Source organism: Callospermophilus lateralis, chromosome 5, assembly GCF_048772815.1.
Source record: "Callospermophilus lateralis isolate mCalLat2 chromosome 5, mCalLat2.hap1, whole genome shotgun sequence".
Lineage (NCBI taxonomy): Eukaryota > Metazoa > Chordata > Mammalia > Rodentia > Sciuridae > Callospermophilus > Callospermophilus lateralis.
The window spans coordinates 2,101,678-2,127,775 of NC_135309.1; the positions used below are offsets into that span (position 1 = coordinate 2,101,678).

Below are 26,098 nucleotides of genomic sequence, written 5' to 3' on the forward strand. Positions count from 1 at the left end.
ACTCATGTAGCTGCATTTTAAGCCTCATGTATTCACCCAAGTCATATAGGAAAAAAAAAATGCACTATGAATTGGGCAGAATGGTACATGCTTGTAATCCAAGAAAATTGGGAAACTGAGTAGTTTCAGAAGTTTAAGTTCAGCATCAGCAACTTAGTGTGGTTTCAAGAAACTTAGCAAGACAGTCTCAAAATTTGAAAAAGTGGGGAGAGGGCTTAGGAAGGTGGCTCAGTGTTTAAAAATCCATAAATATAAACTAAAATACAAAAAAGAAATACAGTTTAAAATGTTACAATTTATTGTTAAACATCAAAAAATAGATTTCATATAATTCTTTTCTCCAGTATTCAAAAATGAAAATAGTAATATTTGATTTAGAAAACAAAAAAATATATGCTTTCAAAGATGAGGTTTCTGTACTATGCATGTATGATTATTTATGACGGATATTTCTACCAAATAACTTGATAATGCTTAAAAAATTTAAGCAAATGTTAAAGACAACTACTTATTTTTTATATTTAAATAAGTAATGTCTTTCACTGATCCACATATAAATCAAGGTGTAATGTATAGATAATGACTTTACTATACTCTCACATTTGTCAAACTGTTTATTATAAATGATTCCTTTTTATATAGGGCATACATTTTGGACAAAATCTGTTCAATATTCACTACTGGTATGAGTTTTCAGATGTTCAATGAAAGTTTTCAAAATATTATTTAACTTTATAGGGTTTCTGGGCACAATGAATCCTCTAAAAATCAGTAGTTTTTAAGAAACATGTGGTTATGAAATGTTTGTTTTTTTTTTCCATTCGTATTCTCGCTAACCAGTATGTATCCACAGGTGCTGAGTATTGGTGAATAAATTTTGGAGGCATTGCCACATTGTCAATTTTCACATTTCAAAACTTTGTCTCTTCTATGTTTATTGTGGTGGGTATTAAATGTTGACTCTTTCTTAGAGGAATGGTATGATGTTCTCAGTTGTAAAGCTTCTCTCCAGTGTGTTCTCTCTGATGTCTAATAATATATGATATATAATTTAAAATGTCTCTACATTCTCTACATTTATGTCTTCTTTCCAGAATAAATAGCTAAGTGATGAAAAAGAATTGATTTCTTATTAAAAGCTTTGCTACATTGTTTTCATTTGTAGGGGTTCTTTTCTTTATAAATTCTGTTGTTAATGAGGTTTAGTTTTTCTTTAAAAGTATTATCACTTTATTTACATTTCACATTCAGCAGGGTGTCTTCTGCTGTGGTGAATAAAGTTTTATTTTTTTATTAAAAGTTTTGCCACTTATTCATGTTTTTAGAACTATTCTCCAGTGTGAACTCTGTTGTGGCAAATAACGGTTGATATTTCAGTAAAAACTTTGTTACATACTTTGCATTTGTTAGGCTTCACTCCAGTGTGAGTTCAGCTGTGGCAAATAAGGTGTGATTTCTGACTGTAAGCTTTTCCACATTCGTTACATTTGTAGGGCTTCTCTCCAGTGTGAGTTCTGCTGTGCCTAAAAAGGTCTGGGTTTTGACTAAAAGCTTTGCCACATTATTTACATTTGTAGGGCTTCTCTTCAGTGTGTGTTTGCCTGTGGCGAATAAGGTGTGATTTTTGACTAAAAGCTTTGCCACATTCTTTACATTTGTAGGGCTTCTCTCCAGTGTGAGTTCTGCTGTGGCCAATAAGGTTTGACTTTTGACTGAAAGCTTTTCCACATTCTTTACATTTGTAGGGTTTTTCTCCAGTGTGAGTTCTACTGTGGCTAATAAGGTGTGATTTTTCACTGTAAGATTTTCCACATTCTTTACATTTGTAGGGCTTCTCTCCAGTGTGAGTTCTTCTGTGGCAAGTAAGGCCTACTTTTTGACTGAAAGCTTTTCCACATTCTTTACATTTGTAGGGCTTCTCTCCACTGTGTGTTCTGCTGTGGCTAATAAGGTGTGTTTTTGTACTGAAAGCTTTGCCACATTCTTTACATTTGTAGGGCTTCTCTCCAGTGTGAGTTCTGCTATGGCGAATAAGGTGTGATTTTTTACTGAAAGCTTTGCCACATTCTTTACATTTGTAGGGCTTCTCTCCAGTGTGAGTTCTCCTGTGCGTAAAAAGGTCTGGTTTTTGACTAAAAGCTTTGCCACATTCTTCACATTTGTAGGGCTTCTCTCCAGTGTGAGTTCTCCTGTGGCCAATAAGGTTTGTTTTTTTACTGAAAGCTTTCCCACATTCTTTACATTTGTAGGGCTTTTCTCCAGTGTGAGTTCTGCTATGCCTAAAAAGGTCTGGTTTTTGACTAAAAGCTTTGCCACATTCTTTACATTTGTAGGGCTTCTCTCCACTGTGTGTTCGCCTGTGGCGAATAAGGTGTGATTTTTGACTGAAAGCTTTGTCGCATTCTTTACATTTGTAGGGCTTCTCTCCAGTGTGAGTTCTGCTGTGGCCAATAAGGTGTGATTTTTGACTGAAAGCTTTGCCACATTCTTTACATTTGTAGGGCTTTTCTCCAGTGTGAGTTTTCCTGTGGCAAGTAAGGCCTACTTTTTGACTGAAAGCTTTTCCACACTCTTTACATTTGTAGGGCATCTCTCTACTGTGGGTTCTTCTGTGGTAAATAAGACCTATTTTTTTACTAAAAGCTTTGCCACGTTGTTTATATTTGTAGGGCTTCTCTCCAGTATAAATTCTCTGATTGTGAACAAGGTCTGAATTTTTATATAATTTCTGGTGTTCACTCTCACTTGTAGTTTTCCATATATTCTCTTGTTGTAAACAGTCAAGATTACAACTTCTATATTTTCCACTCATCACAGTGTGAAATATATGTTTTACGCCCTTTTCTGTTGAATATTCTTGAGTATCTTGAGGAGTCATGGCTGAAATAAACAAAAGTTAAACATAACAATACCTATTAGAGTAGGATAAATATACTTTGAATACATAACATAAAATTAACTTAAAATAAGTACATCAGGAGTGTAGCAGATTAGTACATTCAAAGACATCATAAATTTAAGAATATATCAGTTCAGTAAAAATGTGCAGACACAATTACATTGAGAATATTACCCAAAGTGTTTTAGAGACCACAGTATCCAAGAGGAGTACATTATTAAGAAGAGTATTATAATAAAGAGAAGGAAAGTATTTTACTTTTATCATCCAAAGCCTTTTGTCCTCCATAATATACCATTACATATTTAGAAAATATCTACCAGCTATCTTTACTCTCAGTAGAATAAGAGAAATATAAAACATATACAAACATTTGTGGCTCTTTCAAAGAGTGTCCAAAAACTGGTTTTTGTCTACCATGACATAGAGATGTGAAAATAACTGGTAGAATTTGAGTGATAATACCACAAATAGTCAACAAGAGTAAAGAGGCTATGGACTCTTAACAAGAAATATGAACAAAAAATTTACTAAGAAATATACACATATATGTCTATAAAATTTTCCATAAAAACATTTTAAAAGACTATAAAACCTTGCATAACCTTTTGCCATAATACTTGGATAAAGTCAACAAAATAAAATAAAAATATGGAGACTTTGAGTATAAAAACCTTGCATAGTCTATGCCATAATACTTGGCTGAAGTCAACACTTGACAATCAACTATAATAAATTGATTTTCATATTTTTAAATTCACGCAATATGATGATTTCTTTCACTGACAAATACTACTTTGTTTATTTACTAAATATATCATGGTATTCTATACTATATATAAAAGGTAAAATGACTAAACAGAATGGATTAACACAATCATTATTTAATATAAATACCAGTTTTGTTCCTACAAGGTATTGCATTCCTTCTACTAGTAGAATTAATGAAGAACATAATACACTCAACATTTGATAAAACAAAACTCTTGACCCTCTTATGCTCAATAAAATAAAAATATGGAGACTTTGACTATAAAATCAACCATACAAAAAGCCCAGTACCTGGTGAGCACAATTTTACTCACTTAAATTTTTACTTCCACGTGTGAATCAAATGTTCCTGCAACTTAATCCCTGCCTGCCACATTTCACTTAGTGCAAAGTCCTGCATGTATTTCTTAAAACACTTTATGAGAAAAAAATTAATATTTTCATAACTAAATAATAATAGTATAAAAGTGCAATATTTTTACTCATTTGATAATTGATGGGCACACACTGAGTCCCTAGCTTTAATACTGAGAACAATGATTGCATTAATCAGAAAAGCAGAGGTATCACTTCAATTTGCTTATTTAATTGTTCATAGATACATATTTAGTACTGACATTTCTGAATCTATAGGTCATCCAACCTTTAATTTTTCATGTGTGGTGCTTGAGATTAACCCCCAAAATTCTATATCTCTGAACTACAACACAATTTTTTCTTTAAATTGTTTCAGTCATGCTGTTTCTAAATTTCTTCGACTTTCCTCAAACATGAAGTACTTTTGCATGGCCTCTCAGTTAGCACATATTACAAGGATACAGCACTGTTCTTGTGTATTTTTATTTATTTAAATGTTTTAATACTTTTTTCCCCAAAATGGACTATATAATCTACTGTTGGCTTCTTTAATGAAAAATAAAAAATAGTACAGCAAATATGAAGAAAGAGAAGCATGGTTTAATCCAAGTAACAAAAGAAGAAAAAGCAAACATTAAGAACTGAATATTAGGATACTGACAGTTATGAATTACTCAAAGAACTCTAAATAACTATTTAAAGAAAGTTAAGAGAGTAAAATTAAGACAAAAAGTATTAATATAATTATGCACAAACTGTGTATGTGAATAATTTCTTAAGAATAAATCACAGGGGGAGGGATTCCTAGTGTGCAAAGCTGAAATTCTACCAATATGGGAGAGGCTTTTCAAACAGGACCAACTTAAAAAAAGTCTAAGCAACTTGTGAAATACTGTAAAAATTAAAAACCTGTAGAATATATAAAGGAAAGATATATATTAGAGAGAGAGAGAGAGAGCGAGAGAGAGAGAGAGAGAAGTGTGAAAAGAATCCAAGCATGATCCAGAAATTAAATCATTAACCAAAATAGAAAAAAATAAGAAATATAGAAAACAACTTACAAAGTAGAAGTATAATAAGCTATTCACTTCAAAATACTTATAATTACTAATGCATTATTGCAAGTCACAAAACAAAAGAAAAAAATGACTAATAGAATTGAATCTAAAAAAAAAAAAAAATTGCCAAGTCAGTTCCAGCAGAGAGCATGGAGAAAAACCAAACATGATATGCTCTTAGAACCCCTCTTTGTTTAAAGATGGGTAATGCCCCTGCCTTTACATCTCATCCTATTGCACAGTTTTTAATCAATGAGATATAGTTTTAAATAATAAAATTTCTCATAATTCTTTTGGACAAGCTTTTTTGAGTGAGCAAATTGTATCCTAATATTTACCTTTTAATACTGAGACAAACAAACAAAGATCTAGCCTCTCTCATTTTAATATGCATTAAATATTGTTTTATTTACTGTTAATGTGCTCAATATACAACATAAAGTTAATACTCAAAATTGGTCATCTTCATTGAATAGACATTCTATTCTCAAAAAGTCATTACCAAAAAAAGTATGCAATATATAAGATTCCACCTGACCAGAATGACAAAATCCTATGCCTTTGATCACCTGGGGAAAAGCATGGACTGCTACACTTATGCAAACATGTCCTGTTTGGACTCTAGCTTGATATTTGAAATATAGCAATTATAAATGTACAGCAAGGACTTCACAAGCTGATTCATAAGTGTCATTTAACCCTGGAAGAGAAGAGTCCCTTCAAAGAAGAGAAAAATCATTATTCTCAAAAGAGAAACATTAAAAGAGGAACCCATGATAATATAATTAATTCCAGTTACTTGGGGGGATGTAAAATCATTAACAGCCTCAGCTCAAAAGATGTTGGCTCAAATAGGTTATAATGTTCTCTGGATAACTTAGTTACTGCTTTGATTGCTAAACTCACACAAAACTCTGTAAATGTTTTGGTCTTAATAACAATGTTGCTCTGTTTTTGTACACCAGCTATGAGAAATTCCCTACTGTCAGATCCTGGACTTCTACAACCCAGTACAATATCTTGACTCACTTGAATGAAATTGTTATATACCTGCAAAAATGTCTCATGGTATTCTTTGTTGTCTTAGCAGAATAACTGAGTCTTTATCATAGTATTTAATCAATTTGTTTATAAAAGAGCTATTCCTCTTGATAAAAACTGTGATAATTCAGTGAACCTTCTCTCTAAGGCAAAATTTGATGTTTTGCATTCTCCTTAGAGGGTTTCCTTGGACTAGCTCTATGGGCTTACAAAACTATTATGAAACTCACCTATTCTATCATAAAACATATTAGCCATGCCTCCATGGCCATTAATATGCTTAATTAAGAACAAAAACAACCTTGTCAAGCCATACTTGACATTCATGCTGCAATTGATTGTCTGGTATTGTTACATCATAATGGATATCCAAAGTTTAATAACATGTGTTCCTTCAATTTAAGTGATAATAGTAATTTTATTTGAAAAGAGTTAAATTACCTTAAAGATATCATTAATAAGGTCCAACAAGATGATTGATGTTTAGACTTGTTGGATTGGATAATTTCATGTTTATTCAATTTCATCTGGGTCAAAAAATACTAATACGTGGATGTCTACTGATGTTGGCACTTGCTGTTGTCTATAGCTGCCTTATTTTTTGCACCCACCAGCATTAAGAAGATAAGAAATATTATTTATTCAAAAGGCCTTTAAAAAGGAGGGGAGGCTGTAGGTATTCTGACCTTGGAAATAGACAGGAAAGTGCGGGGGTGATGATAACTGGCACCCTGAGTTCCACAATTAGTAATGCTAGCAGTTTCTCCCTGAAGCTATTAAGACAACTCTACAGGTGCACTATCTAGTTTCTCTGGTACTGTCCTTAGGGAGAAGGGGCTCTATGTTTGTAGTAACTGTACCTTATCTTGGTTAGCTAGCACTTGGGGTTAAAATAACACTAGGTTAGAATGTAGTCATGGTAACAGAAGCTATGTAATTTTGGGGTATACTATGTGCAGCCATGAAGAGGAGTGGCCAGGTTTTTTTTTTTCTTTTTTCCTTTTCACTGTGAATGTGTCTCTCTCTTCTGTTAGCTTCTTTACAGGTTTCCTCACAATATTTGTAACAGATCATGCTGGCCCTCACAACAAAATGTAAGTTTTGATGGTTAAATTGAATGAACTGGGACATCAGTAAAGAAGAAAACAGAAGACTACAAACAATTTGAGAATGTAATAAATGTAGGGCAGTAGGTGTTCAATGACTAAAATCAAAAGAAATAAAGCTAAGCTTCTGAAAATTTTTTCTGCTTAATAACTACTCTGCCAACATTTTTTAGTTTTGTTTTCTCCATTTGAACGTTTCAACTCTTTCCCCTGCTATGTGTAGGCTACAATAGTTTACATCACTAAATTATGCTAGGTACTACTTATCTAAAGTGAAGGAAGTATAACACACTGAGAAAAAGAAAGATTAAAGTGCAAAATAATATATATTAAAGAGTAAAATATCTATTCTAAAAATGCTTTTTTTCTTTGAAACACAAATCTGAAACTCATTCTTATTGAGAAGTTCCCAGAAGATAAACAGAAGTAAATTAAATAATAATTATTAATTAAAAATTTTAAAGGGAAATTAAACTTACCAAGGAAGGCAAAGTTTCTATAGTTCTCTAACATTACATCTTTATATAAGTTTTTCTGAGCAGGCTGAAGGCATTCCCACTCCTCTTCAGTAAAATCAATGGCTATATCCCTGAATGTTAACAGTACCTGAAATAAGAATAGGTAAATAAATAACACATTGACCACATGAACATTTTGCACAGTCTGTAAGGTAATTGAAATTGAAATGAGAGTTAGTAGACTATCATGTTGGTGGTTTTGGAACACAATGATACTATTGTCTACTTCTGCAGATAAAGTCATTTAAGTTCAAAAAAATATATATACTCCGCATTTATGAAACACAATATAAAACTCAGGCATTACTACAAAAATATATATTTTTAATTTTTTATATTATGATCTAAATTATACATATTTTTCAGATGAGAAAATTATGTTAATTAAAAAAGGGAATCCTCAAATTTTAATTGTACAACCACTAATCAGAGATTTACTAAAGTGTAGAATCTTATTTGTAATTTCTCTGATGGAGCTGGCTCTTCTGAATATTTAGTGAGATCTCTAGTAATTCCAATACCAATGGTATAAGAGGAATTTTGAAATTTAACAAGGTAGACAGTCCACTTAATGAAAATATTTAACAGTGAATTTAAGTTCAAACATTTTATGGTACTTATGTATGTTATTAATATAAAAAATATATTTTTTTTATAATTTTAACAAATTATAACACAAAATAATACATACATATATATAAAAACTTTGATTGATGTATATATTGTATGATGTTTATAATAGAACATACATATATCTTTTCAAATAAATATAATTTGTTTTTTAATTTATTGGTTCTTTCTAATACTACCTGATAGTAAAATCAATTTTTTATGGCATTATGCAAGCATGGGATATATCTTATCCTAATTAAAATTCTGTTTTTGTTGGTGGCTATCATGGTAGGATATATGTATCTTTAATATTTCCATCCCCTTCCTTTATTTGTTTATTTATTGTTTAGCATTGTGCAATCTACTGATTTTTTTTTTCTTACTCTTTTCCGCTTTATGAGCTTTAGATTTCACATATCAGGAAAAACTTTCAATCTTTGGTTTTAAAGAAATGGTTTGTTTTACTTAGCATTAAATCTCCAGATTCATCCATTTACTGAAAAATGTCATAAAGTCATTCTTCCTTATGGCTGATTCATAGTTTATTGTGTACATAGGATAAAGCAACAATTTTTTATCCTGTCATCACTGAATGGAGCCATTTATCATTGAGTGGTTGGCTTTAAAGCTTAGCTATTTTGAATTGTGCTGCTATAAATATTAATGTGGCTGTGTCAATGTAGTATGCTGATTTTATGTTCTTTGGGTATATACTGTACAGTCAAAAAACTGGGCAAAATTGTGGTTCCATTTATTTAACAATATCCATACAGGTTATTATGTTTCACTTAGACCTCGATACAGCTAAAAAAAAGAAATTCATCTAAACCTGAGGTTGAAAAAAACATACAGAAAAAAATTTTTAAGCCATAAAATAACTAGAATTTATTATCAAATCATCCATCCCAATGAAAAGTAAATTTTATAAACTAAAAGTAAAGAAAATCTTAAGCAATAGAGCAAAATAAGAAGCTATTAAAGATGATCATAGCACAGAGAGAATTATCAATATCAATGTTGGTGCTTTTAAAAAGAAAATGAGCCAGGTCTAGTGATAGACAATTGTAGTTCCAGTGACTGAGGAGGATAAAAAAAAAATCATAAATTGTAAGACAATATTATATATAATATTGTCATATGTATATATAGATATAGATATATAGTATTGAGCAACTTAGTGAGCACTTAGCAACTCAGCAAGACTCTGTCTCTAAATCAAGAAATGGGCCAAGATCTGAACAGAGAATTCTTAGAATAGAATATACAATCAATCAACTTTTTTTCTATATATCTGATTGGTTATGGTGCTCCCTTTAAAGGGCCAAGCATAGTTCTGGTTCAGTTTCTAAGGAAGGGAAATATGAGCAAGAAGTATCCTCAACTCTTCTTTATAAATTATCAAATACAATTTTCTATGCCATTTTCTAAACATAGCTGAACATGGAAAATGTGGGCTTGAAGCAGAGAACATTTTCATTAGAAACACTGTGTAAAAAGAAGACAAAAAAACATAATTATTTGCACCACATTGAACCATAAGAAAAATGGAACCTGGAATTCAGAAAAGAAAGATTCAAACTTTTATACTTGGGAATGTGGATGACATGGATGCCTAAAGTGAAAAGGTTATTTCAAGCTTTTGAAAGAAAATTCATATGAGTGGCAGATAATGATTAACCAATTAGAATCTGCACAGGGTCTTCCAGGAGCTTTGTCAGCTGTGCACTACAGAACACACAGGTATTCATAGCCTCCATGAAGAGCACTATTTATCTATGTCCTCTAAAATTATTCCCATAGTATATGAAAAAACATGGGTATCTGGATACTAAATGGCAATTCAGCAGCCCACAGAAAACTACCCAGAGACAGAACTGTAGAAATTTTTTCAAAGACCATCAATGTATTGTTAGCTCCTGACACAGGGATGTCAGTCTGGGGAAATATTATTTGTCTCCATTTTGAAGAGAGTGTATTGAGAATACATTTCAGGGGCAACATAAATATTTTTTTTCTTTCATTTTAAGAAAATTTTCAGAAACAGAACTCAAAAGACAGATTTCTTAGAAGGGTAAAGGTCTGGAGATTACATAATGAAAAAAAAACACATCAGTGGCACTGCATGACTCAGTAAGGAAATAAATCTAAAAGGCTTATTAGAAACTGAAAAGCAAAAAAGTAACCATTTCTAAAAATAAATACTTTCATTAGTTGCTATCTCCACAACATGTCATTAAGTAAACAACAAATTATGTATAAATATTTCTAGGATTGGCCAAATTTTATTACATATGATTTTATATTAAACTCCAAAATCCAGATAATAGAATTCATGATTCACTGCCAAAAATATTACAGAAAAAAATTTTTTTAAGGAGTGGATGTTTAGTAAATATGCCATTTAACAATTTTATTACCATATGATTTTAAAGAAATTTATTCACTTTCCTGCAGCCATAATGTAGAGAAATTTCTTATTTATTTTTCCCGAAGTAATTAACAAAGATAAGCCCTAGAATCCACTTTAAATAACCTATCTTTGCAATCATACAAAAAACCTACAATAAATGATGAGGAAAGAAAAAAGTCAACATTAAAGAATAATTTAAACCTTTTTGTTTTTCTTCAAATTGATTTCTAGCTGCATTTTTAGATTCTTTTCTCATTGTTTAAGCCAAAAAGATATAAAGGACAGAAGTTTGAACTTCAAATTTATACATGAGGTATGTTTATTAACAATAAAAATTCAAAATCTTTAGAAATTTAAGAAATGCAAAATAAAAACCCATCATGGGGAAAATTAAATAATATTGATGAACATTTAAAACAAATCAATTATCATTAACTCAAAAGGAGTTTAAATTAGTATCTATTTGTGGAAACTATTTTGCTATTGAATATACATGATACTCCCCATCACAGAGACTTACTGAAATTATAGCATATGTGATCATGATAACATATAAGTACTCAATGGTACTCACCCAAACACTTGAAGCACAAGGGCATGACTCAAAACAATATACATCTTGGAGAAGATAAATAATAATCTGTAGGAAAAATGGTCACTAGGGCCATTCACATTTCATAATATATTTAGTTTTAAAAAAGAGCATAAAACACTGTTACTGCTGTTGACTGGTAGAGTCCTTGCTTCCCCAATGTTGAAGAATAACACCAGAGAGCACACCAAGGCAAGGTCAGAGTAGAAATTAGAAGCTTATTAAAGGACAGCAGAAAAGACTTCTCCCTGAGGAAGAAGGGGACCCAAGAGGTGGAATCCGTGGAAGGGCTGTTGTCTCCCTTTTTTATAGTTTTTTCAGTGATGGAATGTAGGTGGCAAGGTCCCAGGGGTGGGACACAGGTGGGCCAAAGAAGTAGTCTGAGCAGGAAGGACTTCATTAACACTTCTTTGGGATGGACTTTGGCCTAGGGCCTTTTCAGGACTTCATGAACATTCCATGAGTTGTCCTGTGTTTTCCCTGAGTCATTCTCAGCATGGCCTCCATTTTTGATTTCACTCGATAATAGACCCGATTTACCTAATTACACTGACTACCTAATTTTAAATCTGGCTTCAACACTATGCATAAATTTCACATACGTGCCTTATGCAAGTGGTATTTCACATGTGTACATTTTTAGAAACAAAATATGTAGAAATTATGAGAAAATAAAAGTCACAAAAGGCACATAAAAGACTAAATTATACATCCCATGTAAGGAGGATAAAACTTATCATTATAAAGGTGATAATTTTCCTTCAAATTAAACAATATATCTCACCAAAATTGCTATGTACATATATGAATATATCACATGAAGTCTATTTTATGTGTATTCTATAAAGCAATAATTTTTAAAAAAAACTATAAATAAATACACGATAGAAGAATTTAAGAGAATAGGGAAAGGAGTACTACTGGATACCTAAGGGGATCAAATTATATTCCATGTTTTATGGTTATGTCAAAATAAACCTGACTATCAAATACAACAATAAGGCAGTAATAAAAAAAAAAAAATCAACAAGCTTTACTTCAAATGAAGTAAGAAACAAAAGCATAATTTTTTAAAATTCATCTACAAAGTTATATGTAACTTTAGCCAAAAAGCTTTTCAATTATAAGAGCAAAAAAAGAACTTACCATGACCTAATATTCATATATATCATGAAATTATAATATTACAATAATTATCAAAGAATCACAATATAAAAAAGATCCCCATATGAACGCATATGTATGTAAAAACAGTATGCTTTATTGCAATAGCAAATTCTAGATAAATCAAACCTTAACAAAAATAATAATCTTAGCAACTTAGGTAGAACCTTTCTCAAAATAAATTTAAACCTGTTTAGGCTGTTTACTGGTGAACAGTCCTTGCTTCCCCAATGCTGAAGTATAACACCAGAGAAATGCGCCAAGGAAAGTTTAGAGTGGAAAGTAAAAGCTTTATTAAAGGACAGCAGAAAAGACTTCTCCCCAGAGGAAAAAGGGGACCTAAAATGTAGAATTCATGAAGGGATTTTTTTTTTTTTTGATAGGGTCCTCCTTCAGCTAGCCCACATTTCTGTCACATTGCTGTCCTTTGTTCTGTTATCTTATAGTGATGGAATATAGGTGGGAAGGCCCAAAGTGTGGAGAACAGGTGGGCTGAAGGAGTAATCTGGGCAGAAAGGGCTTTTGGATTAGCATTTCCATGTTTGCTGTGAGCTGCTTCATTATAATTTCTTTGGGATGGGCTCAGGGCCTTGGGGACATTTTCAATTCTTTTTCCTGGACTCCATTCTCAATATGGTGTTCATTCTTGATTTTACTGGATATTAGACCCAATTTACCTAACTACACTAACTACCTATCTGTAAATCTGGCTTCACTACCAAGGATATGGCTAAGTAGTACAGTATCCCTCAGTTCATCTAACTTTAACAAAATAATAATAATGAAGAAAGTAAAAATAAAAGAATGACAAAATGAAAATTAGCTAGCTCAAAAGGAAATTAGGTACCCCAAAATGACAGCTCCTCTCCTGCCCTTGGAGATTTGATTTTGATAATGATTCCACCTGTTAGTCTCCAGAATCTGAGCTGCAGGAATACACCTGCCACATAGTATTTTATGCAGAAGCTAAGGATGCCCTTTGAGCATAAGGAAGGCAGAAAACAGTCTCTGCCACTGACATGTACCCCACCTGGTTGGCCAGTAGGACTGAGGACATAGTGGCCCAGTGGAGGACTTAAGCCTGCAGACTCCAGAGACTGCCCAGAGGACCAATGTGCTAGCTCCTGTTTTCAACACAGCCTGGCTTGTGGTTCCAATAGTTATTCTCCCCCAGCCTCCCTTGCTAGGCCAATGCACACTCACCATTGCCTGGTTCTCAAAAGTAAGGTTACTTGAGATCCTCAGTTTCTGCACAGAAGAACAACCTGTGACTCTGAAGTGTGAGACTACAGATGGCAAAAATGAAGTGCTTAGGAGATAAGAAGTAATAGCCCACCCTCCTTTTCCCTGGTGACACACAGGATTGGACAGTTCCCACAAAATGCTCTTGATTGGAAGGGACTTCAGATAATGAACATTGAATCTGAGACTAGTGAACCCTTTTTTTGAGTGACAGGAAATATTATCTACTTCAGGCATGATTCAGGGCTAGAATCTCAGGTCATTGAGTGCTGCTTTATTTTTTTATCTGAGAAATGTACCCCAAAGTCTCAGGCTGCTGTTATTTTAAGAGAAGGTTTTTTTTTTGTTTGTTTGTTTTTGTTTTTTCCATAAGTGGGAACTAACCCAACCAACAGAACATTTTTATTTAAACTTACATATAAGGTCATTTCAGTTTATGGATTATATATGTTTGTATATTATTCAGGAATTAATATAAAATAATGACAATAACTATCAAATTTTTTTAAATTTTTTGTTCTCTGTTCTTTTTAGGTGACAGATTGAACTTTGAACAGGGAAGAAACCTCCTAAAGTAAAAATGCCCAATGAAAACAACACATAAGAGGCTGGGATAATGGCTCAATAGTAGAGTGCTCACCTCCCATGTGCACGACCCTGGGTTCAATCCTCAGTACCATATAAAAAAAAAAAAAAAAGTGAAATAAAGGTATTGTGTCCAGCTACAGCTAAAAAAATACATAAAAAAAAAAAAAATAAGGTACAAAATGAGAAACCAACCTCTACCTCAGAGCAAAGACTGTCCAAGGAAGGGGTCATGACTCTTGCCCTTGGAAAGACACACAGAGCACTTCTAGGCTCATACCCACCCTGCTGAGTTGTTTATCTACAAATAACAGGAGAGATCTGCTGTGCCAGGTGTCCCTGACTCAGTCAGGCTAGGTGGGGACCCATAGCAATCCCCTAGCAGCCACCAATCAGCATGAGACAGAGAAAATTCCTGGGATTCCAAATGACCCTTTCAGTAGTTTATGGTGGCTGATAACATTTAGGGAAACCATATAGTTCAGCACATATTCCCCTTGTGGCCTAAGTCAATCAATTCAAATGAATCCCTATCTTGTACTAACCAATCACCCTTACCCAACTTGTTCCCACCAGTGAATGTGCTAATCATGTTTTAGAGTTGTTTATGATTTTCCCAAGGTGTGTGATGTATTGCTAAGAGATGCTATGATGTATGTGGGGTACTTGCCTTCCCCAAAGAGTTATAAAACTGCTCAGGGCCTCTAAGCCACCAGTTGCTGTGTGTGTGGAGGACTGAACTAGCTTGCAATAAACAACTCTTTGGTGCTTACATCGAACTTGGTCTCTGGTGGTCTTTTGTGGGTCCCACATTTGATCATTATAGTCTCTCCTGAAACCCATGGGAAAAGAAGACAGCACTCCAGCTCTCTAGAACTGCAGTTTTATAGCACAAAAAGTTGCAAAAGCGGGGAGTCTTGAGAACTTAAACGGATAACAGGATTTTGGCAAGCATAATGCAAAGGCACATAGTAGGTTAATGGTCTAAATGCCTCAGCACTTAGGGAGTAAGTTTAGATCACAACATCAGAATTTATGATGCACCACTAAAGTTTCAGAGTGAGTTGTTATTTGGTCAGGGAAAGCCAGAATTTGAGTCATCATTAAATTTTCAGGGAGGGTTGTTATCAGGGAAAACCAGACAGGGTGAGCTCAAGACACTAGTAGGCATTTCAAGCAAGTTTACAAATCACAGTAATTTATAATGAAGCAGAACTTATTTTTCATGCTTTTGTGATGAGATGGCTCCCAATCTTCAAAAGAAATTAGGCTGGATTTTTCACTTGCTATAGCCATAGCTTTTAAAGTATATGTTTCATACTTTAACAAGTATGAGAATTAAATTATTAATATTAATTACTACTAATTTTTTAAAAGACTGAGTAAAATAGGAACTAAGATATTTGTTATTAAATGCATAAAAATTTTGATTAATATATTGATAATCTAAACATGGAAAATTCTGACAATGATAAAAAGACATTTAATATAAGGGCTTCAATATTATAAGTCCTCATGTTCAGTGGGTCATCCTTCAATGATTTTTTTTATTTTTTTAGGTCATTTTAAATTACACTTCTGTAAATGTTTGTTAAGTATACAAATTTAAGATTTTGTATTTTGTAAAGCAGAAATATGGCAGATTTGAGCTCCTGTCAGAATTTTAAACTTCTAAGCCATGTGGGGAATCTTAGCACTTTTTTTTTCATATTTGCACAAAGTCCGATTTTAGATAAGAAAGAGTTGGAGATATTCTACTGTCCTGAGCAAAAGAGAAATTGCCTTAGGCTATTTCTAAAGCTTTCAACTTTTCTAACTTTTCAGAATTTTTGGTAATTTAAAAAAAATTATTTATTTTAAGAAATGAATTGTTTAAAATTAATTATTTATCTTTCCTGCATTATTTTTCACTTTCATTGATTTTTTTTAGAACTAACAGAACAGAATTCCAAAAGTGTTCCATGTAAATTTAAAGGTATTTATCTAATGATCAAGATAGAAAGCAGAAGCAAAACATCATCTAGTTTGGTGGTTCTGCCTCAAACTAGAGAGTTGCTTATTTATTTCTGCCATTATTCACTAGGTTCCTGAGGTTGCAGAAATCACCAACCAACACAAAAAAAAGTCTTTTTAGTTTGTTTCTCACAACCAAATCAAGCTAAAACACACTAGTATCACTATAGTTTCAGACCAAAGTGTGTTTCTAAATAATAAAAATATCTATACATAACTATATAAATAAATATAAAATAGAATATAATATTAGATAGATTTTTTTCTGGATAATCATCTTGTACATATTTCCCTTTAGATACAGTTCTGGGAAAAAAGTGTCACAAATAAGACATGGATCCTACATTGCTACACAGAATATTTAGGGCACATACTAAGAGCTTGGTATAAAACTTGGCACAGAGACATAAATAACCAGAGAACACCATAGAAAATTATACCTAAATGCTAAGCAGCAAATTCATAGTCTTTAAGTACATAAAGAGACAAGTTATCAAAGCAAATTTTATAACTCAGTTGCTTCTAATATTCAGAGATAGAGATATTTATTAAGAGATGGTTTTATGCAGATTTTTGGTTTAAAAAGGGAAAGATCAAATAATGTAGGTGATTTAAACATGAGCAATAATATTTTTTCTGCATTCAGTACCTTTTTCACAGATATATGAATTATAATTAATTCCAACCAGGAAAATGAAGAAATAGTGTAAAGATTTTTCACTAGGAGTAAAACTACTTAGAAAGAGAACCAAAACTTCCATTCCTGTCCAAATGTTTATTCCTGATAAAAACTGCTTCTTTTGAACCATTTCTGTAGATATGATTTTTTTGTAATAAATATTTGTGACTTTTTTGCATATTACTTAAAATATTTATGCTTCACATTTTCTCTTTTGTCTTATTTTACTACCTATATTCTGAAAGAAAATATTTATAACTCCTAAACTCCCTTGATATTTGAGATATATTTTAATTTTTAAGCTTATATCATTTCTATAATGAATACTGTGCTGTCAGTAAAGAATGACTATTATTATGCACCTGGCTCATTTACAGGAGTTTTACTGTGTTCTTTGGTTTTATTTATAGTGAAGTTAAAAAAAAAAAAAAAAAAAAGGTTAATGTTGAACCAAAACACAAATAAAAAACCACCAACTCAAATTTTAAATCACATTAATCAAGATTGTATTGTGTACACAAAAGCTGGCCAGGACTGTCTATTACAAGATCCCATGCTACAGATCATCCCCCTGATCTTCAGGAAAAAGTTTTTACAGCACAAAAAGTTAAAAAGGAGGTGGGTGTCTAGGGTACTTACAGCTAACAAGATTTTGAAAATCATAATACAAAGGCAGATAGCAGGCTAAGGATCTACATGGCTAACATTTCAAGGTAGGAAATAAATTCAGCTCCAGACATTAGAATTTATGAGCTGCCACTGAGATTTACAGAAAATTGTTATTTGGTCATCAGGAGCCAGAATTTTGAGGCACCAGTAAGGTTTTAGAGAGGGTTTTTATCTCTTTTGACAGAATCAAATTTATAAGAGGAACAGAGGACAGAGGCAAATCTAAAGGGATTTAACTATATTTTCTTTTTCTAAGTTGCTATTAATGTCTCTCACAATTATAGAGTTCTGGATCTCTTCAGTTCCTACTTTATCATTACCTTCAACCTACACTGCTTGAGGCACACTGAATTTACCCTGCTCATGTACTTAACACTTATTTTTTCTATAGAAATGCATATAAAAATGAATATATTTTTCCCACATTTCCAAGATTCTACCCTGAAAATTTCTGTGATATCACTTCCCTTAAATGCATTTTCATTATTTCATGTCAGTTCATCTAAGTATTCCATATCATGTGTTGGAAAAGATGAGACAACTATAAGGCCTTTCTTATTTGACTATTTATAAACTATAATAAAAGGTCAACCTCAGTACCACCACAGAACTTAAGTCTCATTCACCTTTCTCATTCATATTGCTTTACTTTTTAAGTAGGTAGCAGACATTTTATTTTGAAGAAGAGTAAGTCATTTTTAGCCATTCAGTGTACTTTAGAGGATCTCAAAAACCTATGGTTGTGATTCCTAAACAACCTTACCACTGAAAGATCTGGATTACACTCCAGGTTGGACACTGAATCTATGCTTCCATGGGAAATGGTTTCTTGGTTGTGAATATTGTCTTTCCCTTTCCTCTATAGTCTTGGAAATGTGTGGATTGTGTGAACTTTTATAATCACTATTTTCAACACACTTACCATGGACCCATTTGATAATAGAAGACATCTATATTCTGAAAAAAAAAAAAAAGACCCTTCACCAAGCCCTAAAGAAGTGATAAAATAATCTCTGGAAAAAATAACAGTCATACATTAGGTTATTTTTTAAAAAATATTAAGAATAAGTTTAGTTGGTAATACATTACTGTGCTAGGAAAAGTGATATAAATGCAATTTTAATTTTTAAAGTTGTTTCTGATTACTGCAAAGAGAGTATAAAAAGCTGGGTACATTGGCTGGAGTTGTGTCTCAGTGGTAGACTACTTTACTAGCATGTGCAAAGCACTGAGTTTGATTCTCAGCAATACATATAAAGATTTTTTTTGTTTGTTTTATTTTTTAAATACATGACAGTGGAATGCATCGCAATTCTTATTACACATATAAAACAATTTTTCATACCTCTGTTTGTATATAAAGTATGTTCACATCAATTCCTGTCTTCATATATGTACTTTATTTTTTTTTAGAGAGAGAGAGAGAGAGAGAGAGAGAATTTCAATTTTTTTTTTTTTTTTTTTTTAGTGTTCGGTGGACACAACATCTTTGTTTGTATATGGTGCTTAGGATCGAATCCCGGCCGCAGGCATGCCAGGAGAGCACACTACCACTTGAGTCACATTCCCAGCCCCATATATGCACTTTAGATAATAATGTCTATTACATTCCACAATCCTTGCTAATCTTTACTCAACACTCCTACACTAGCTACTTCACATAAACTGCCTCAGGAATTTAATGCATTAATCAAATAGATTTTCTGCAGCCTATGCAGTACTGTTGGAATGGCTATTATAAAAATCTAAAATTGTCATGTATGGTGGCATATGCCTGAAATTCTAGAAGCTATGGAAAATGACACAGGAGAATTGTTAGTTCAAAGACAGCCTCATTAACATAACAAGGCTACAATCAACTTAAGGAGAGCCTGTCTCAAAATATAACATAAAAAAGAATGTGGATGTATCTCAGTGGTATGCACCCCTGGGTTCAATACTCAGCACCAAACCATACAAAACCAAGTAAACATCTCATAATTAATAGGGATTCCAGGGTACACAAATATGTAAAAATGTTGGTGACATATTTAAATAAATTTAATAAATATATTTTAAACAAATTTAATAAATATATTTTATTAAAGGGTTAAGGTTGTTTAAAAGGCAAAATAAAAATGCCACATAATCCACTAGTAATAATTTGGGGTAGCACTGCAAGTTTGTACATGCCTGTACTCTCAGTGGCTTAGGAGGATAAGAGGTAGAAAACTAGGGGTTTATTCTCAAGTTAAAGACCAGCCTCAAGAAATTGGCAAGGTCCTAAGAAACTCAGTAAAACCCTCTCTCAAAAATACATAAACAAATAAAAGTGTTGGAGACTGGGTATGTAGCACAGTGGTAGAGTTCCCTGGGGTTAATCTCCATTATTTAAATGAATAAAAAGATATAAATAATAATTATTGGTAAAAAAAAAATGACATACAATCCAGTAATAATAACTCCGGGTATATATGTAAAAAATTTGGAATCCTTTTGCTAAATACATTGCCACACGTTTATTTTTATTGTATCTTTATTCACAGTATCTAATAAAAGAAAACAAATGAAATACCTTTTAGATGGAAAGTATATCAGAAAATGCCTTTCAGCTGCAAAGCATCCAATTAGTCCATCCCTTCAGAAGCTACACACTTAAAATTCAAACTGGTCCCTAAAAGGCAAGACTCAGATAGTGGTGTTTTCTAAATACTCCAAAAAATGTGGAATCTCTGGGAACCTTGTTTCAGATATTCTAAAACTCAGAACTAGGTCATATGGGAGGTCAGAATGAGAACACAACACACAGTAAATTCTTTAATGGGGAATCTTAACTCAAGCACTGTCATAACCAAAAGCAGTGTTGGAGAAAAAAAATAGATTCTGTTTCACTGATTTCTGGGTTATAGATTCAAATCAAATATATATTAGAAAAAAAGTTAAGGCTACTGGTTAAAATCTATGTAAAACAGGTATTTAAAATGTACCAGGGGCTGGGTGTGTTGGTGCAAGTCTGTAATCCCAGTTGCTGAAGAGGCTGAGGAAGAATTATCAAAAGTTCAAAGCCAGCCTTAGCAGAAGCGAGGTGCTAAGAAACTCAGTGAGATTCTGTCTCTAAATAAAGAAAAAAAAAATATCCTGGGCATTTGTCTTAGTAGTCAAGTGTTCGTGAGTTCAATCTCCAATATCCCCCATAAAAAATGTACCATGCGGCTGGGGCTAGGGCTCAGTGGAGCTCACTTGTCTGGCACATGTGAGGCACTGGAATCAATTCTCAGCTCCACATATAAGTAAATAAAATATTAGGTCTATCAACAACTAATATATATAGTACCAAGATATTGACATGAACTTTGATCTAATTTGCTATGTACTTTAGCCCTTAAGATTGAAATTGGCCAGGCATGGTGGTGCATGCCTGTAATATCAGCTGTTTACAAGACTGAGACATAAGGATCATGAATTCAAATTCAGTCTCATCAATGGTGAGGCACTAAGCAAAACAGTGAAACCCTGTCTCTAAGTAAAATACAAAATAGGGGTAGTGATGTGACGCAGTGGTAGAGTGCCCCTGACTTCAATCCCTGGTCTCTCCCCCCCCCAAAAAAAAATGGGGCTGAGTAAATAGCTCAGCTTGTAGAGTGCTTGCCTTCTAAGCATGAGGCCCTGGGGTCAATCCCCAGTACAGGGAGAGAGAGAGAGGAGAGAGAGAGAGAGAGAGAGAGAGAGAGAGAGAGAGAGAGATTGATTGAACTTGAATGTAATTTAAATTCAAGTTAGTCCCACTTTTATTTTTTTTCTGCCACACTAGAATAAAAGAGTTTCCTGAAATGTTTGGAATGTTTCTGTGGGTTATTTATTTATTTATTTATTTATTTATTATTTACTTATTTTTATGTGGTGCTGATGATCGAACCCAGGTCCTTGCACGTGCTAGGTGAGTGCTCTATCACTGAGCCACAACACCAGCCCCTTCTGTGGGTTATTTTCATGAAATGGTCTGACCATAAATAAGTAAATAAACAAATTAATTAATAAATAAATAAATCCTCAATTGATGACCCATTACAGTGAAAGGATAAAAGAAACTGAAGTTACAATGTAAAGGACCAGGCATTGTAAAGCTGCTTCTAAGCTGCAAAGCCTGAGTTAAAATGTAAAGGACTAGGTATTGTAAAGTTTCTAAACTGAACTCAAAACCTGAAATTCCTGTAGCTGTTAAAACAATTCCCGGAACTGCCCATTAGATATGTGTCGAAATTCCCTTGACTACCTAGTTGCTTAACAATCCAGACCCCGAGCAGCTCCGGGGCCTAAACCAATCAGTTTGAATGTATCCCTCTCCTTAAGACTGACCTATCACTCCTGCCTGACCTGTTCCTGCCAATGAATGTACTAATCATGTTTGAGAATTGTTGTTTGATTTTCCCACGGTGCATGGTGATTTGTTAAAGGAGACTGTGTTGTATGTAAAGTCCCTGCCCTCCCTAAAAAAGTGTACTTAAGCACTGCTCAACCCCTGCTCAGGGCTCTGGGCTGCTCTCCCTTGTTGAGTGAGCACAGAGCCCCAGTGCGCTGGATCCTCAATAAACCCCCTTTTGCTGTTGCATGAGTCGGTCTCTTGGGGTCTCTTCCTCCGTCGTTTGCTAGACCCTTACAACAGTTTTTAAAAATCCTTAATTGGAACACATAAACCTCATTTAGGAGAGATTCATTCTTTTTAATGTCACCTAATTTTATTCTGCTTTCTTCTCATGTGAAAATCTCAGAATGATAAATTAAAATCTTTTAAAAATGCTCTCCAGTTCTTGATGAAAACATAAATGATGCACACATTTGAAATAAAACATGGGAAAATAATGATTAATACTGTTAAAAGTGGAGTTTTTTTATGAACCAAAATTTCTCAGTTTGTCAATTGAATCTGGGTGCTAGTCTCATAAATTTTGAAGAAAAAAATCTATTTAAGCAAGAAGAAATAGAACGACCACCATGTGGTATGAGGAATGATACCAGGAAAAAAATTCATTTTTGTGTGCCATCTTAGAAGTTTACTGATGGTTTTGGGCAGAACACGGAGCATAACGCATTTAGAATAGGCTTTAGAAAAGGCATCCTGACTACCATATGTGTTCACTTTTATTCTTTCTGTTACCTATCTTTTTTTTTTTTTTCAAATTCTATCAGGAATCACCCCTGGGACAAAGGTTTGTAGAAGGTGTTCCCACAAGTGGGCTTCAAGGTCTTTTACATTTGAAATAGGCTTTAATGGTGCTCATTAACATATCTTTCAGTTAGCCACCAGGTGTGTTTGAATGAGGCCCATTATCCACACTACATGGTCATTATTATACTTATTCTCTGTGAACAGAGAACCCTAGTTTTGGATATGTGAACAGAGAGCTAGAAAACTAGGGATTTATTCTGAGACCTATGGAGAGCTAAACTGAAGTTCTGGATTTCAGATTTTTGTTCTGAATTTCAGATACTGCTTCTGCTACATTTAAAAATCTCAGGACTCATGAAGAGAATGAGTTAAAAGCCAGCATCATCAAATTTGTGAGGCCCTACGAAATTCAAAGGGACCTTTTCTCTAATAAAAATATTTCTAAAAAGAGGGTGGGAATGTGAATCAATGGATGAACACCTCTGGGATAAATTTCTGGTACCAAAAAGAAAGCAACACAAACACACACACACACACACACACACACACTAAATAAACAAACAAACAAACAAACAAACAAAACCCTCATGAGTAACAAGCCCTAAAATCAGCAGCCTCTCTCATGCATGAATACAATAAATGGATTTGGGAGTTCTCTCCTAGTAATTATCTCAGTCTTCACTATGCAATCTGGAGACATGCTGGACTCATGGGACATGGAAGCCCACAAAAGAAAGAAGCTGAAAACACCTTACAATTATGGAACAAAATGACCAGGTTTTCAACTGCTGATCTAAGCCTCACTAGACTAGTCAGAGGCAGGTGAAGGCTAAGCTGGCCCACAGAGACCCTCTGGCCACAAGATTCTGGAGAGGACCATGAGGAGTCCCTAGCCATGACTGCCAGTTTCCACCATTGCCACTCCTGTCAGCCTTAAGCCACCTTCCTACGCAGTCTCAATATAATAAGGCACACTTACCATTTCCTGGATTTCAGGGTTCTCAGCGTTCTCCCTGTGGTTTGTTTTCAGCTTCTGCATAGCACAGAAACCTGGGCTCTGGATCCAGGACAGAAGCCTACAAAAAGATTAAAAAAATGGTGGGCTCCAGACACCAAGGAAACAGAAAATTGTCAAAGTCCTCCTCCACCAGCTGCATTAGGGTTGGACAGTTCTCGCCTAAGAGACTGATTGGTCAAGGCTTCAGGGCCTGCCTCCAACCTGAGCCAAGTGGGCACAGAATCAAAGTCTGAATGACAGGCTGAATGACAGGCTGCTCCATTGTCACTGTTAAAAGACTACAGATCCGGGGCTGGGGATGTGGCTCAAGGGGTGGCGCGCTCGCCTGGCATGCATGCGGCCCAGGTTTGATCCTCACCACCACATACAAGCAAAGGTGCTGTGTCTGCAGAAATTCCCTCTAGCTTTTGTTTCTTTTTTTAAAAAGACTCCAAATCAGGGCTGAGGATATAGCTTAGTCAGTAGAGCACTTCTTTTGCTTGTATAAAGCCATGGAATCAATCCCCTGCACTACAGGCACACACTCCCGCCAAAAAAAAAAAAAAATTAATTAATTAAGTAAAGGACTTTGGGGACTAGGGTTATGGTTCAGTGATAGAGTACGTGAGGTACTGGGTTGAACACACAGCATCACATTAAAAAGCCAACCAACCAACAAACAAACTACTAATGGTATTGTGTCCATCTACAACAAAAAAATTTGAAGAAAAAAAAGATTGTGTATTGGACTTGTGCACACTGACTACAGAACCCATAAACACTTTTTATAAATAATATTTATATATTTATAAATAATATATATATATTTCTTCAGTGTATAAAATTCTCCTATGATGGCTTTTCAATTAACTTATATTACAGGTATGCTTTAAAACCCTGAAATCCTCCACACCTCACTTATTATTGTTATTGTTGTTATTATTATTATTATTATTATTATTATTATTATTATTATTTTTGATGGCCTGTTAATTGCATTAAATGCCTCTGTATGGGGTTATTTATAGGCAAAGTTTTCTTCCAATAATAGGACCTAGTCCAGAGAGAAGTGCATTGACACTTATTACTGTTTATAAGGTTGAAGCAATTTGTGAATAAATATGAATATATTTTTATTTATTAAAATGATATCACAATTACTTTAATATTTTTTAACTTTTCTGTTATTTGCCTCATAAAAAAATAATAACAGTTTGAGCTTTAAACTCATTAGCAATGTCCTTATATCCCTTCCCCCCAAAAAAGTGACTTATAGGTATAATTCAAATTTTTGAGATTCATAAATATTGGATTCTTTAATTTTAACTAGTAAAGTCTAAAGATTTTCTTTTTATTTTCATCTTTAAATGAAGCCCACTTTTTATAGCTTTCTTGTTGTGTAACTGACCTTTAATATTCTGCAAATTTTACCCCCAATTCTGATCATTTTGGACTACTGACATTTTGATGGAGGGAATCTCAAAGTAGTCATGCACAAGGTAGGAAATGGATATAGTAAGATATAAGACTGGTGATTGCTGAGTATGTAGATTTTGCTGTGCAAAATAAGTGTTGGTGGGCAATATGGGGGGTAGGGAGAAAAAGAGCAATAAAAAAAGAAGAAAAACTTGAACAGTAGAGGGGTTCAGATGCTACAAATCTACAATGAGTAGCATGAATATAGAGGAAAGTGTTCTTGGAAGCAGAAATAAAATTTGAGGGGAAAGAAAAACGTAATTTTTTGCACAGTTCCCAAGTGAAAGAGCCAGGTGAATGGGTTCTATGTTCAACTCTTCCCACCTAGTAGTGGAATTTATAGTTCATAGGGTATGTCTTGGTAAGTAGTAAAACACCATTTCTATGTACCTTTACACTTTTTCATGGCTATGAGCTGACTTTGACAATTCCAGTCACATTACATCTTTGTACTTGTTAGTTATTCAATCATTAATTAATCCATTACATTATTTATTTATTTTTTATTAATTCACTTTTCCTTTAGTTGTCATTATTCTTACATTACTCGTGATTACATAGTTGCATAAATATTTTGAATGTTAACATTTTGTTAAATATTGTTTTATGTGTTTATAAATACATTTACTTTTCACTGAAATGTTTTTTCTTAGCCAAGCCTGATGTATATTAGACCTCAACCTTTGTTTATGAAGACTAGATAAAATCACATTATTTCAAATAACTCAAGGATTTATCATCTTGGCAGAACCCTACACCCACT

General features: G+C 33.5%; 1 protein-coding gene across 1 annotated transcript in view; it reads right to left on the reverse strand.

Moving 5' to 3' along the window:
* Window positions 1–415: 415 nt before the first annotated feature.
* The window catches only part of LOC143399525 (uncharacterized), a 70,348-nt gene continuing 44,665 nt past the window's right edge, over window positions 416–26,098 (reverse strand). The window contains exons 2-4 of the mRNA XM_076856234.2: window positions 23,842–23,938; window positions 7,712–7,838; window positions 416–2,880 (exon numbers count right to left, since the gene is read on the reverse strand). Of these exons, the coding sequence (XP_076712349.2) occupies window positions 1,562–2,880; window positions 7,712–7,838; window positions 23,842–23,901 (1,506 nt within the window). The 5' untranslated portion in view covers window positions 23,902–23,938 and the 3' untranslated portion in view covers window positions 416–1,561. The remainder of the gene's footprint in view (window positions 2,881–7,711; window positions 7,839–23,841; window positions 23,939–26,098) is intronic.